Source organism: Phyllopteryx taeniolatus, chromosome 3, assembly GCF_024500385.1.
Source record: "Phyllopteryx taeniolatus isolate TA_2022b chromosome 3, UOR_Ptae_1.2, whole genome shotgun sequence".
Classification (NCBI taxonomy): domain Eukaryota; kingdom Metazoa; phylum Chordata; class Actinopteri; order Syngnathiformes; family Syngnathidae; genus Phyllopteryx; species Phyllopteryx taeniolatus.
Genome location: NC_084504.1, coordinates 28,274,755 through 28,288,924, shown reverse-complemented (window position 1 = coordinate 28,288,924; position 14,170 = coordinate 28,274,755). Strand labels below are relative to the sequence as shown.

At 44.8% G+C, this 14,170-nt stretch overlaps 1 protein-coding gene across 5 annotated transcripts in view; it reads right to left on the bottom strand.

Annotated features, from left to right (window-relative positions):
- Window positions 1-13,889, bottom strand: part of LOC133475437 (ubiquinol-cytochrome-c reductase complex assembly factor 3-like) — a 65,373-nt gene extending 51,484 nt beyond the window's left edge. The window contains exons 1-4 of one of the 5 annotated variants that reach the window (XM_061768291.1): window positions 13,496-13,889; window positions 8,453-8,602; window positions 8,288-8,356; window positions 5,242-5,385 (exon numbers count right to left, since the gene is read on the bottom strand). In XM_061768291.1, coding sequence (XP_061624275.1) covers window positions 5,242-5,385; window positions 8,288-8,356; window positions 8,453-8,602; window positions 13,496-13,537 — 405 coding nt within the window. In that variant the 5' untranslated portion in view covers window positions 13,538-13,889. The remainder of the gene's footprint in view (window positions 1-5,241; window positions 5,386-8,287; window positions 8,357-8,452; window positions 8,603-13,495) is intronic. The other 4 variants (XM_061768288.1, XM_061768287.1, XM_061768286.1 and 1 more) reach the window with 4 other exon arrangements.
- Window positions 13,890-14,170: the final 281 nt, after the last annotated feature.

Genomic DNA, 14,170 nt, shown 5'->3' with positions numbered 1-14,170 from the left:
ATACTGTATATACAAACATATATACAATATAAATATATACGTGTGTGTGTATACACACACACACACATATATACATAAATACATATAGACAAATATAATTTTTCATATTGAGTTGGAAAATGTATGTTTTCACATGCTTTATTGTTCCATGTTCTGACTGCTGGCTGTTTTCCGGCCATTTTGTGCGTCCTGGTTGTTCCCAGCCATTTTGTGACTACCAGCGGTTTTTCGATAAAGATAAGTTGAGTGCAGCTGGACAAGGATAATTGTTTTGCTTTCCTTTGCCTCTCACTTCTGTATAACAAGAGGTGATTGTTTTGCTTCGTCTTCAGTAAGGGGTGACAACTCGTAAGATTTATACCTTTTCCTCTCTTCACAGTTTTATTTTTTGCAATAAAAAAACGACGACGACAAGATTGCTACCTCCCTTATTTTGTCAGAAAAATATTTGCCAAAACACTATATGTAAAAAATAAAAACTACAACTAAATATACCCCAAGTGAACTTAAAATGCTGTTTTTAAATGGTGATTTCATTTATTAAGGGGGGTGAAAACATTTCACTTGTTTTCATGTGCTTGACTGCCTCAACATTAGTCGTTAGCTTGAAGAAACGACTGCCAGTGAAAGAATAGATTTTTTCATTCCGCTGATATTTTTGGTAACGCAATATATTCAATGAGGAGATGTTGCCAGTGATGTTAATTGATTATTTTGAAGTGAAGGCTTGCATGTGCCAAGCAGACCAGGAGAAGCTCATCCATGCTTTTATCTCAAGTAGACTTGACTATTGTAATGGTCTTCTGACTGGACTCACCCAAAACAGCTGCAGCTCATTCAGAATGCTGAAGCTCGTGTTCTGACCCGAACAAAGAGGTCAGAGCATATTACTCCAATTCTAAAGTCTCTACACTGGCTCCCAGTCAACTTTTGAATAGATTTTAAAGCTCCTGAATACAGGAAAGAAATGCTAATGGCATATATACGCGGTGGTGCTCTGAGATCGACAGACTCGGGTCAAATACTGGAGCACAGAGTCCAAAGCAAACATGGTGAAGCAGCATTTAGCAATTATGCTGCACACAAATGGAATAAGTTGCCAACAGAAGTGACGTTAGCCCCAAGTGTGAATGTTTTTAAGTCCAGGTTAAAAACTTTTTTCCTCATGCTTTTTAGAGCTTTTCCACTTTTAAATATTTCTTGCACTGCTGTTTTAATTCTACTTGTATTTTTCTCTTTGTTTTAAATGTTTATAAGCTGTTTTTCCCTTGTTTTTAAATGCTTTTAATCATGTAACGCACATTGAGTTACCTTGTGTATGAAATGCACTATATAAATGAACTTGCTTCGCTTTATGTTCAGCACTTTAATTAAACATAACTTTGTCTTTTTATTCACTTGCTCTTATTGTGAAATTGAGCCCTACTTGTTAGTGTATGAGACAACATTATACAGCTATGTTCATATGTTTGATTACCAGGGAAAAAATTGTAAGATGTATCTAATTCATTATGATCATATCATTATATCAGTGGCGTAAAAAAAAACATTGATACTATCGTTTATCTTGAAAGTATTTGGGAAAATATGTTGTTCTAAAAATATTCGCTATCATGGCAGGCCTAAACACAATATATTGAGAGAGAGCAAGAGCAATGGATAACACAAAAATATTGTATAAAATATTAAAGAGTAACAACTGAAAAAAAAAAAATCTACAATGTAGCGGGATCACGAAGCAAGAACCTTGATATAGCATAGGACTACTGCATCTGTATTCCATGATGGTAAGTTGCAGGGACTCATTGTTCCAGGGCTGGGACTCATTGTTTCCATGACTTTTGACAGAAAAAAAATATTTAAACCAATAGGTTAAGAGTAACAGCAAACATCCATCCATCCATCCAACCATCCATCTTCTACCACTTATCCGAGGTCAGGTCACGGGGGCAGTAGCTTTAACAGGGACGCCCAGACTTCCCTCTTCCAAGCCACTTCATCCAGCTATTCCGGGGGGGATCCCGAGGGGTTCCCAGGACAGTCGAAAGACGTAGTCTCTCCAGTGTGTCCTGGGTCGTCCCAGAGGTCTGCTCCTGGCGGGACATGCCCGGAACACCTCACCAGGGAGGCGTCCGAGAAACAGCTGAATCAGATGCCCCAGCCACCTCATCTGGCTCCTCTCGATGTGGAGGAGCAGCGGCTCTACTCTGAGATCCTCCCGGATGACTGAGCTTCTCACCCTCTCTCTTAGGGAGAGCCCGGACACCCTGCGGAGGAAACTCATTTTGGCCGCTTGTATCCGGGATCTCTTTCTTTCGATCACGACCCACAGCTCGCGACCATAGGTGAGGGTAGGAACGTAGATCGACCGGTAAATTGAGAGCTTCGCCTTTCAGCTTTGCTCCTTCTTTACCACAACGGACCGATACAAAGTCCGCATCACTATATACGCTGCACCGATCCGCCTGTCAATCTCCCGTTCCATTCTTCATTCACTCGTGAACAAGAGCCCAAGATACTTGAACTCCTCCACTTGGAGCAGGATCTCATCCCCGACCTGGAGAGGGCACGCCACCCTTTTCCGACTGAGGACCATGGTCTCAGATTTGGAGGTGCCAGTTCTCATCCCAGCCGCTTCACACTCGGCTGCGAACTGCTACAGTAAGAGTAGTAGATCACGGCTTAATGAAGCCAACAGAACCACATCTGCAAAAAGCAGAGATGCAATACTGAGGCCACCAAATCGGACCCCCTCTATGCCTCGGCTGCGCCTTGTAATTCTGTCCATAAAAGTTATGAACAAAATCGGTGACAAAAGGGCAGCCTTGGCGGAGTCAAACCCTCACCGAAAACGAATCCGACTTAGTGCGGACCCAAACTCTGACTCCGGTCGTACAGCCCGTATCAGGGGGTTCGGTACCCCATACTCCCGAAGCACCCACCACAAGACCCCCCCCCGAGGGACACGGTCGAACGCCTTCTCCAAGTCCACAAAACACATGTAGACTGGTTGGGCGAGCTCCCATGCACCCTGGAGGACCCTGCTGAGGATGTAGAGCTGGTCCACTGTTCCAAGGCCAGGACGAAAACCACACTGCTCCTCCTGAATCTGAGATTCGACTTCCCGACGGACCATCCTCTCCAGCACCCCTGAATAGACCTTACCAGGGAGGCTGAGGAGTGTGATCCCCCTGTAGTTGGAACACATCCTCCGGTTCCCCTTCTTAAAAAGGGGGACAACCACCCCAGTCTGCCAATTCAGAGGCACTATCCCCGATGTCCACGCGATGTTGCAGAGGGGTGTCAACCAGGACAGCCCCACAACATCCAGGGCGAATCTCATCCACCCTTGGGGCCTTGCTACCAAGGAGTTTTTTAAATCAGCCCGGTGACCTCAACCCCATAGATAGGAGAGCCCGCCTCAGAGAACCCAGACTCTGCTTCCTCCTGGGAAGGCGTGTCGGTGGAATTGAGGAGGTGTTCTCCCCCACCGACTCATAACATCCCGATTCGAGGTCAGCAGCGCCCTATCCCCACTATACACACTGTTGGTGGTGCACTCCTTCCCCCTCCTGAGACGCCAGATGCTGGACCAGTATTTCCTCGTAGCCGTCCGGAAGTCTTTCTCCATGGCCTCACCGAACTACTTCCGCTTGGCCAGCCGGTACGCATCAGCTGCCTCGGGAGTCCCACAGGCCAAAAAGGACTCCGTTAGGACTCCTTCAGCTTGGCGGCTCCTCACCTTTGGTGTCCACCAACGGGTTCGGGGATTGCCGCCACGACAGACACAGACCACCTTACGGCCACAGCTCTGGTCGGCCAGCTCAGCAATGGAGGCGCAGAACATTGTCCACTCGGACTTGAGCAAAGTTCTGTCTGAGGTAGGAGTTGGAACTCCTTCTGACAGGGGATTTTGCCAGACGTTCCCAGCAGACCCTCACAATACATTTGGGCCTGTCACGTCGGACCGGCATCTTCCCCCACCATCGGAGCCAACTCACTGTCATTGCCCATTAAAGTCCGCCAGCAGAACGATGGAGTCCCCAGCGGGAGCGCTCTCCAGCACCCCCACCAAGGACTCCAAAAAGGGCAGGTACTCTGAACGACTCGGCGCCTCTCACAGTAAGCAACTCCAGAGTGGAAGAGAGTCTAACCCCTCTCGAAAGGACTGGTACCGCAGCCCAAGCCATGTGTGGAGGAGAGTCCGACTATATCTCGTCTGAACTTCTCGACCTCACACACCAGCTCGATCTCCTTCCCTGCCAGAGAGGTGATATTCCACGTACCTAGAGTCAGCTTCTGTAGCTGGGATCGGATCGCCAAGGTCCTCGCCTTCGGCCACCGTCCAGCTCACACTGCACCAGACCCCTATGGCCCCTCCCACAGCTGGTGAGCCCGTGGGAAGCAAAACCCACGTTAACCTTTCGGGCTCTGCCCGGCCAGGCCCCAAGGGTGCAGGCCCGGCCACCAGGCGCTCACCTTGGAGCCCCACCAAGTTCCAGAGGGGGGCCCCAGTGACCCGTGTACGGGCAAGGGAAACCTCGATCCACTTATATTTTTTCATCATAGTAGTCTTTTAGCCGTGCTTTGTCTGGTCCCTCGCCTAGGTCCTGTTTGCCATGGCTTGAAGCCCCAGACAACTTAGCTCCTAGGATGATTGGGACACACAAACCCCTCCACCACGATAAGGTGACGGCTTCCAGGAGGAAGCGAACATTTAAGATGGAAAAAGGTTTTATTTTATATTATGATATATAGTTATCGACTGATATGAAAAAAAAAAAAAAAAGAAAACGTTTTCCCATTCCATAAAGCCCTGTGTGTGCATTGTTGGAACGCTGCTTGATAAATTTTATTTCATTTCATAATTGGTTTATTCTTTGAAACAGTAATATTAATTTATACAACCGCATTGCCTCGCTTTTAGTGAGGTTAGTACACAGTCATAACCATAACTGCAATTTTACTAATAATTGGCCAAATAATTTCTGTGTTTCGGTTTTCACCCTTGGGTTTCCAAATTTTCAGTTTTTGTGAAGAATTTTCATTTTGGTGCATCCCTGATACATATCTCGAGAGTCGTGGTACTGATTTGTTAAAAATTATTAACTAATGTAATACCCAAAATCTGTAACTGAAATTACTGCTTCGTAAAAAAGTCAATGGCACAAATTTATCATATGGCTGAATACCGTATTGGCAAATCTCGATGGATTAGCGGCAAAATGTACAGGTGCTCACCCGTTTTAGTGCTGCTTCAAAAATAAGAGTGCTGTTAGCTGGAACACAGTCAGGCACACCTTTAGCTCCATAAGCAAGGTTCGGTGGGACAACAATAAGACGACAGCCAGCCTTTCTTATCCCCAGCAGCCCGTTCTCCCATCCCTGCTCAAACAACAAGGGTATAAAAAAAAAATGTTTAAAAACACGAGGTGTTCAAACAACAGTAAAAAAATATTCTTGGTGCATGCTGGACTCATTCTCCGTAAACATAATGTAATCAAGTCTGGCAGTCATGTAGATTTCGTGTCAATTTGCATCTGCATTTTTGACTTGATATCATCATAATTCATAACCATAGAAATCGGAGACTGTTAAACAAAAGGCCACAAAACTTAGAGGAAGGGTGCATGAAGGAATAACCATTTACATTTCAACAACCAATTTCAACCATTGTTGGTGAGGATCTGCATAAAGGTGCATTTAGTTTATTTTTTTACCATGGGAGTCAATATGGTACCGTTGGAACTGTCCAAGCCCCAGAATCATATTGACACCAGTGTCTGTTCTTCATCCTCCATTAATTAGGAACTAGCCTGCTCACTAACAAACAAAACAGACATACAAAGCTCTTTGATTTGTTTTCTTGTTAATGACTAGTTCACCTTTGGTGGATGTCTGTGCTCTAAATCGTGGCCTTCCATTTACAGTGGGTACAGAAAGTATTCAGACCCCCTTAAATTTTTTCATTCTGTTATATTGCTAGGCGGACGACTGGTTAGCACATCTGCCTCACAGTTCTGAGGACCGGGGTTCAAATCCCGGCCCCGCCTGTGTGGAGTTTGCATGTTCTCCCTGTGCCTGCGTGGGTTTTCTCCGGCCACTCCGCTTTCCTCCCACATCCCAAAAACATGCTTGATAGGTTGATTGAAGACTCTAAATTGCCCTTAGGTGTAAATGTGTGCGTGAATGGTTGTTTGTTTAAATGTGCCCTGGGATTGGCTGGCGACCACTTCAGGGTGTCCCTCGCCTCTCGGCCGAAAAAAGCTGAGATAGGCTCCAGCACGCCCACGACCCTTGTGAGGATAAAGCGGTACAGAAAATGGATGGATGGATGTTATATTCATCATTTTTATTTATTTTTTTCCTCAAATGTACACAGCACCCCATTTTGAAAGAAAAGAAACAGAATTGTTGAAATTTTTGCAGATTTATTAAAAAAGAAAAACTTAAATATCATGCAGCCATAAGTATTCAGACCCTTTGTTCAGTATTTAGTAGAAGCACCCTTTTGAGCTACTACAGCCATGAGTCTTTTTGGGAATGATGCAACAAGTTTTTCACACCTGGATTTGGGGATCCTCTGCCATTCCTCCTTGTAGATCCTCTCCAGTTCTGCCAGGTTGGATTGTGAACGTTGGTGGACAGCCATCTTCAGGTCTCTCCAGAGATGCTCAATTGGGTTTAAGTCAGGGCTCGGACTAGGCCATTCAAGAACAGTCACGGAATTGTTCTGAAGCCACTCTGTTATTTTAGCTGTGTGCTTTGGGTCATTGTCTTGTTGGAAGGTGAACCTTCGGCCCAGTCTGAGGTCCTGAGCACTCTGGAGAGAAGGGTTTCGTCCATGACATCCCTGTACTTGGCTGTATTCATCTTTCCTTCGATTGCAACCAGTCATCCTGTCCCTGCAGCTGAAAAACACCCCCACAGCATGATGCTGCCACCACTATGCTTCACTGTTGGGACTGTAGTGGACAGGTGATGAGCAGTGCCTGGTTTTCTCCACACATACCGGTTAGAATTAAGGCCAAAAAGTTCTATCTTGGTCAAATCAGACCATCCATCCATTTTTTGAGCCGCTTCTCCTCACGCCTATCCCAGCTATCATCGGGCAGGGGTACACCCTGAACTGGTTGCCAGCCAATCGCAGGGCACATACAAACAAACAACCATTTGCACTCACATTCACACCCACGGGCAATTTAGAGTTGTCAATTAACCTACCATGCATGTTTTTGGGATGTGGGAGGAAACTGGAGTGCCTGGAGAAAACCCACACAGGCACGGGGAGAATATGCAAAGTCCACACAGGCGGGGCCGGGGATTGAACCCAGGTCCTCAGAACTGTGAGGCTGACGCTCTAACCAGTCGTCCACCGTGCCGCCTCATCAGACCAGAGAATCTTATTTCTTACCATCTTGGACTCCTTGCATGTGTCTTGCACTGAGGAGAGGCTCCCTTCGGGCCACTCTGCCCTAAAGCCCCGACTGGTGGAGGGCTGCAGTGATGGTTGACTTTCTAGAACTTTCTCCCATCTCCCGATTGCATCTCTGGAGCTTAGCCACAGTGATCTTTGGGTTCTTATTTACCTCGCTCACCAAGGCTCTTCTCCCCCGATTGCTCAGTTTGGTCGGACGGCCAGCTCTAGGAAGGATTCTGGTCGTCCCAAACGTGTTCCATTTAAGGATTATGGAGGCAACTGTGCTCTTAGGAACCTTAAGTGCAGCAGACGTTTTTTTGTAACCTTGGCACAATTCTGTCTCTGCACTCTTCAGGCAGTTCCTTCGACCTCATGAGTCTCATTTGTTCTGAAATGCACTATATAGACAGGTGTGTTCCTTTCCTAATTAAGTCAAATTAGTACATTCAAACATAGCTGGACTCCAAAGAAGGTGTAGAACCATCTCAACGATGATCAGAAGAAATGGACAGCACCAGAGGTAAATATATCCGTGTCACAGCACTGGATCTGAATACTTATGGCTCTGTGTGTGATATTTCAGTTTTTCTTTTTTTTAAAATCTGTTTTTTTTTGTCAATATGGGGTGCTGTGTCTACATTGAGGGGGGAAAAAAATAAACATTTTACCAAATGGCTGCAATATAACCAAGAGAAAGATTTCAGGGGGGCTGAATACTTTCGGTACCCACTGTATATACAGTATGATCATTGTGGCATTGCTAAGAAAAAAAAAAAATCTATCACCTCTAAAATGCTCTGTGCGCTTAGTCAAAAATAGTTGCAAAGAAAACAAAACAAGAATTAAAGTAAAATAAGTTTATCTTACTTGAATTACTTTTCCAGCTCCAATTTTCAGCCGTAACAACTTGTCTTTCTTTTGGTTGGAGTCGAACATCTGAAATGAAATGTTAAAGGTCATTAATCGTTCATATTTGTACATGAAACTCCACCAATACTGAACAGATATTTCTGTTTGGTTTTGATATGTGACCTGTCCAATTGTGTGGTTCTGCAAGAGCCAGCCTCTGTACGTCACCTCCAAAGAGTCACCGTATTGTACTGCCTGGCCTTCCCCGAGACTTAGATCCTGAGTCACCACTGCATCTAAAACGTCGCAGCTGTTTGCCTTTGCCAAACACACCTAATGCAAAAAAATATACATACCATGAGCAAAAGACTTAACACACTTAAGTACTACAATATGCAATATTTTGTTTACATTTCTAATATGCGGCACGGTGAACAACTGGTTAGCACATTTGCCTCACAGTTCTGAGGACCCGGGTTGAAATCCGGCCTCACCTGTGTGGAGTTTGCATATTCTCCCCGTGCCTGGGTGGGTTTTCTCGGTGTACTACGGTTTCCTCCCACATTTCAAAAACATGCATGGTAGGTTAATTTAAAACTCGGAATTGCCCATAGGTCTGAATGTGAGTGCAAGTGGTTGTCTAATTCTGTGTGTCCTGCAATTGGCTGGCAACTAGTTTAGGGTGTACTCCGCCTTTCGCCCAAAGTCAGCTGGGATAGGCTCCTGCACGGCCGCGACCCTAGTGAGGATAAGCGGTACAGTAAATGGATGGATTCCTAATGTTGAAGCTTCATCCTAAAATTTTAAAAACATTTCTTTTCAATTTCCGTTTTGAGAGAAACAAATTATACCTTACTTGATATAATATACTGTACAGTGATGTACCATAAAAACTCAGATGCAAACCGCTCCAGTGACAGCTGAAGAAACCAAAAAGAACCACATCATCTGCCAAAAGCAGAGACGCAACACTGAGGTCAGCACGCCGGTCAGCAATCTGATCAGCAGTTCCTCTACATAACTGTATGCATGTTACCATTAGAGCAAAGATCAATGTAAAAGGGCTTCCCCACCTCCATCACTCACACTGCATTTGTACCTAAACTGGTGCTCCATGACTGTTATAAAATGCTATGGTTGCTGTCAATCATGCAATCAATTGAGTAAAATGTATTTTAATTTTAAACTGAAGATCTAAAAAAGATTAATATGGCAGTTGTGGGACTGAAGTAGTCATAGGCCTGTCACGATAATTACTATCTCGACTTATCGTTCGATAAATAAAATGGACAACGATAGTTTTTCCAGACTTGATAAATGGTCATTGTTATAGTGAGCCGACACAGTTGGACGGGTGTGTCATTAGCCGCAAGTGGGCTCATGGAACGCCAGCGGACCGGTAAACTCTCGCCAGTGTTGGCTCCGTGCAATACCCCAAGCCTTCCTCCATGTGCAGCGCGTAGATTCACACAACAGAGACACTTTAGGGAACGTTAACTGTTTGTGGTGTTCGCTAGCCCAGCTGCGAGCTAAAAAGCTAACGAGTTAAGGAGCTAAACAGCTCGCTCCACCTCGGCGAAGTCGAGCTGTCCTGCTGACACGCTGCTTAAATAGAGGAAGGCGGACGTGACTGAGGGTGCGTGTGACAGAGGACGCTAAAGGCACGCCCCCAGTAGGTATATAGCGCCAGTATGTGCATCGGTTTGGCTAAGGACCCACAAAAATGGCACGTACGAAGAGACGCTTACGAAGCACAGTTTAAACTGCAAGCTATTAGTTACACGGAGGAACATGGGAATCGAGCAGCCGCGAGAGAATTCAAGATCAGCAAATCCATGGTTCGCAAGAGGAGGAAGCAGGAAAACGAGCTTCGCCAAGTCAAGAAGACAAAGCTGAATTTCCGTGGAAACATGGCGAGGTGGCCCGAGTTGGAAGACCAACTCGAGCAATGGATTAATGACCAAAGAATAGCCGGGTGAAGCGTCTTTACAGTCACCATTCGACTGAGTGCAATAACTCGGAGCTTGCCATCATTCCGGGAGGCTCGACGAAGGAACTCCAACCGTTGGACATCGGTGTAAACAGGGCGTTCAAAGTGAAGTTGCGAGCGGCGTGGAAGCAATGGATGACAGATGGCGAACACAGCTTTACTAAGACAAGGAGGCAGCGCCGGGCGAGTTACGCCATAATTTGTGAATGGATTGTGAATGCTTGGGCTAACGTGTCTGCTTGCACTGTTGTTCAAGCTTTCGTAAAAGCCGCCATCATTTCTGAGGAGCCGCACGGCAACGAGACTGACTCCGATAATGACGAGAGGGAACCTGGCGTGTTTGATGGAGAACTTGCCCAGCTGTTCATTTCGGATACTGTCATGGGTGTGTGTTCTGTTTGTTGTCTTCCCCGTCTCGTACACACCTGCTCCTAAGAGTATCTTCCCTCCCTGTGCCCCATTTACCCTACTTACCCCTTGCATCTCACCTCCTGTCTCATTCCTTCTGGTTGCTAGTTCGTTGTACATTGTTGTCACGTACCAGCATTTCTTGTTTCCACATCACTGACTCATAGTAAGACTAGACCCTGTTCTGATTATTGACCTTGCCTCTTTGCCTCAGTTTTTGGATACCGTTGCCTTTTCTGATTGGCTTCCTGTGTACCGACCTCTGCTCGTTTATTAAATCTCTCTTTTTTGAAACTGTCAATTTGTATTGGAGTCATGCATTTTTGGGTCCTGTCCTCTGTTCCGTTCATGACAGAACGAACTGTCCATAATATGGACCCAGTAGAATCAGACCCGGTGCACAAAGCCCTTCAAGTGCAGGGTCAACGCCTCTCGAAGCAGGATGAGCAGCTTGCTGCCCTCCACCTTCATCTAAAGGGACTGTCAGACCATCAGGACATTATGATGAGACAGGTGGCCTCACAGTTTGAAGTTTTAATGAATATGGTTCAGAAGAAGGAAGCAACTGGCACAACACCCGATGCCGCAACTGTACCACCGTTTCCATGTGAAGCAGTCACCATGCAGACATTTGCCCACAGCTCTCTCGACCGGAGAGGTTCTCCGGAGATTCTGGGAATATTAAGCCGTTCATCACTCAGTGCGAACTCCATTTTAAGCTGCAGGCAGTTGCCTTCCCCACAAAGCAGGCAAAGATCGCTTTTGTCATTTCCCACCTGACTGGTCGTGCGGAGGCGTGGGCTACTGCTGAATGGAGCCGCAATTCCGCCGCGTGTCATTCTTGGGCTTGTTTCGTAAAGACTATGGAGCAAATTTTTCAGTATTTCACACCAGATCGTGAGGCAGCTCGCTCCCTTGTCACCTTACAACAAAGCAAGCGCAGGGTGTCAGATTACACGATTGAGTTTCGCATTCTAGCAGCTGAGAGTCCGTGGAACAACAGGGCACTACTTGATGCATTTTTTCAAGGCCTATCCCCTGCCACCAAGGATCGTTTGGTCCCACTAGACTTGGACACTCTCATCGCTCTCGACGTGAAGATCGACAAAAGGCTTTTGGACCGCGAGCTCGGCGGAAAGATGCATCACCACGCACTTGGAGGACGAGCCTCGGTGACGAGCCAAACCACTTCCCTGTCTCGTACACAACTGCTCCTGAGAGCAGCGTCCCCACCTGTGCCTCGTTTACCCTAATTACCCCTTGCATTTAACCTCGTGTCTCATTCCTTCTGGTCGCCAGTTTGTTGTACCCTGTTGTCACGTTCCAGCATTCCTTGTTTCCACGTCACCGACTCATAGTAAGACTAGACCCTGTTCTGATTATTGACCTTGCCTTTTTGCCTCACGTTTTTTGGATGCCTTTTCGGATTGCCTGCATGTGTACCGACCTCGGCTCGTTTATTAAACCTCTCTTTTGTGAAACTGTCAATTTCTATTGGAGTCATGCATTTTTGGGTCCTGTCATCTGTTCCTTTCATGACAGGATCCAGAACATGAGGACTTTGATGGATTTGTGTATGAGGATTGATCAAGAAATAACATGAGTACATTGCTGGCAAACACAGCTTTAATAAGACTAGGAGGCAGCGCGAGTTACCGGGCGAGTTACGCCACAATTTGTGAATGGATTGTGGATGCTTGGGCTAACGTGTCTGCTTGCAGTGTTGTTCGAGCTTTTGTAAACGCCGGGATAATGTCTGAGGAGCCACAGGGCAACGAGACTGACTCAGACAATGACGAGAGGGAACCTGGTGTGTTTGATGGAGAACTTGCCCAGCTGTTCATTTCGGATACAGAACATGAGGACTTTGATGGATTTGTGGATGAGGATTGATCAAAAAATAACGTGAGTACATTGTTAAATATTTCAATAAAGTACAACCGAACTCAGTTTTGCTCCCGCTGCCTTTTTAAAAACATTGTTTTAGCGTGCATGCATGATATTGAGCATTTTCAGTCGGTTTGGGCTTCTAAACCGATGATAATCTGAATATAAGGCTCCATGTAGACCAGGCTAGTCTTGCAGCTCTTTATTCTTCATTATAGACCATATCACAGAGTAAAGAAAAACTATTTAAAAGAGAAACAAGAAAGGAAAATATGAGAAAAATAACAATGATTTAAAAGCAAAAAATTTAAAAAAATAAGTGAAGACATTTTTCATGATTTCAGAGGCATTAAAAAAACATTTTTATCGTGATAGTTTTTGGGAAAATATTTAGTAAGTATTAAGAATAACATGAATTAAACAACTTTCTGTATAATAATTGTACTACGTGGAATGAAAACACTGCAGAATCATCCCAAACTTTTCTTTAGGGACTTTGTTTGGATGTGGCTACATGCGTTTGAGACTATTGCTTCCTACAGTACATACTTTCATTGCATAGTAACCATAAACCAAGATGTATTTTTCTAATTTGTGAGGTCCAGTCTGTCACAGGCGAGGAACCAAAAGATGGCAAAAGATCAGTGTTTCCTCAATTTTAGCTAGTCTCTGTGGAGCCTCATCTACATTTTTGCTACCGATCAGAGGAGAGAGTGACGTCTCAAGGAGGAATACAGTACATGCTGCAGATCAATTTGGAAATGATGATAAGCTAATTCAAAGAAATTGCAATCAGTCATTCAAGAGTGAGTAGAATGATTCACTCGTGGTATTTCAGTTAGTCCCCACGTCCTGTGACACCGAAATAAATCTTTATAGATAATGGTTAACAATTCTGATTAATTCTAGATATATTGTTGAGCTTGTGACTTGTTACTTACCTCTTTACAGAAGTCAGTTGACGATTTCTCAGATTCAAACATGAGGGACCAATTCTGCCTTTGGTCATCATAAAACGTGCAGTAATTGTTGGGCTGTAACTGTAGAAAAAAAATATCACTAAGATGCACAACAGAAAAAAGCAAGCTAAATAAGCGGTGACGAAGTGTACAAAAGTGTGCTTAGCCACTCGGTCAACGTGACAAATTAAGTGTTACATTCTTTCTCGTTTCCCAAGGGTCTTGCGATTTCTAATTTTCTCATACTTTTGCTACTTCTATAAGCTTTCTGCAAAATAACCATTTCTCAGCACCGGTAACTATGTCAAGAACATAATGTACACCTCTTTTGTGATTTATTATTTTTCTCAGTCCTAAAGATCACAAAGTCTTTCCTCAGCATTCGAACTGTTCAGAAGCTCACGTGACCTTTTTTTTTTTAAACCTTACTGATAATAACAGTTATCCTCTTGCACATGCCAATTAAGAATGCTTAAATGTTCCAAAAACATTACAGCACACTGTGTTCCAAAATATCATGCATGCATTTATATAAAGAAGTTTTTGTATACTGTATGTTTTGTCCAATGACATACAGATGTTACAAGAAAACTGAGATTATCATATGGTCAATACGTGTGTGATTCGGAGCGCAAAGGGGTTAGTACAGATTAAGGT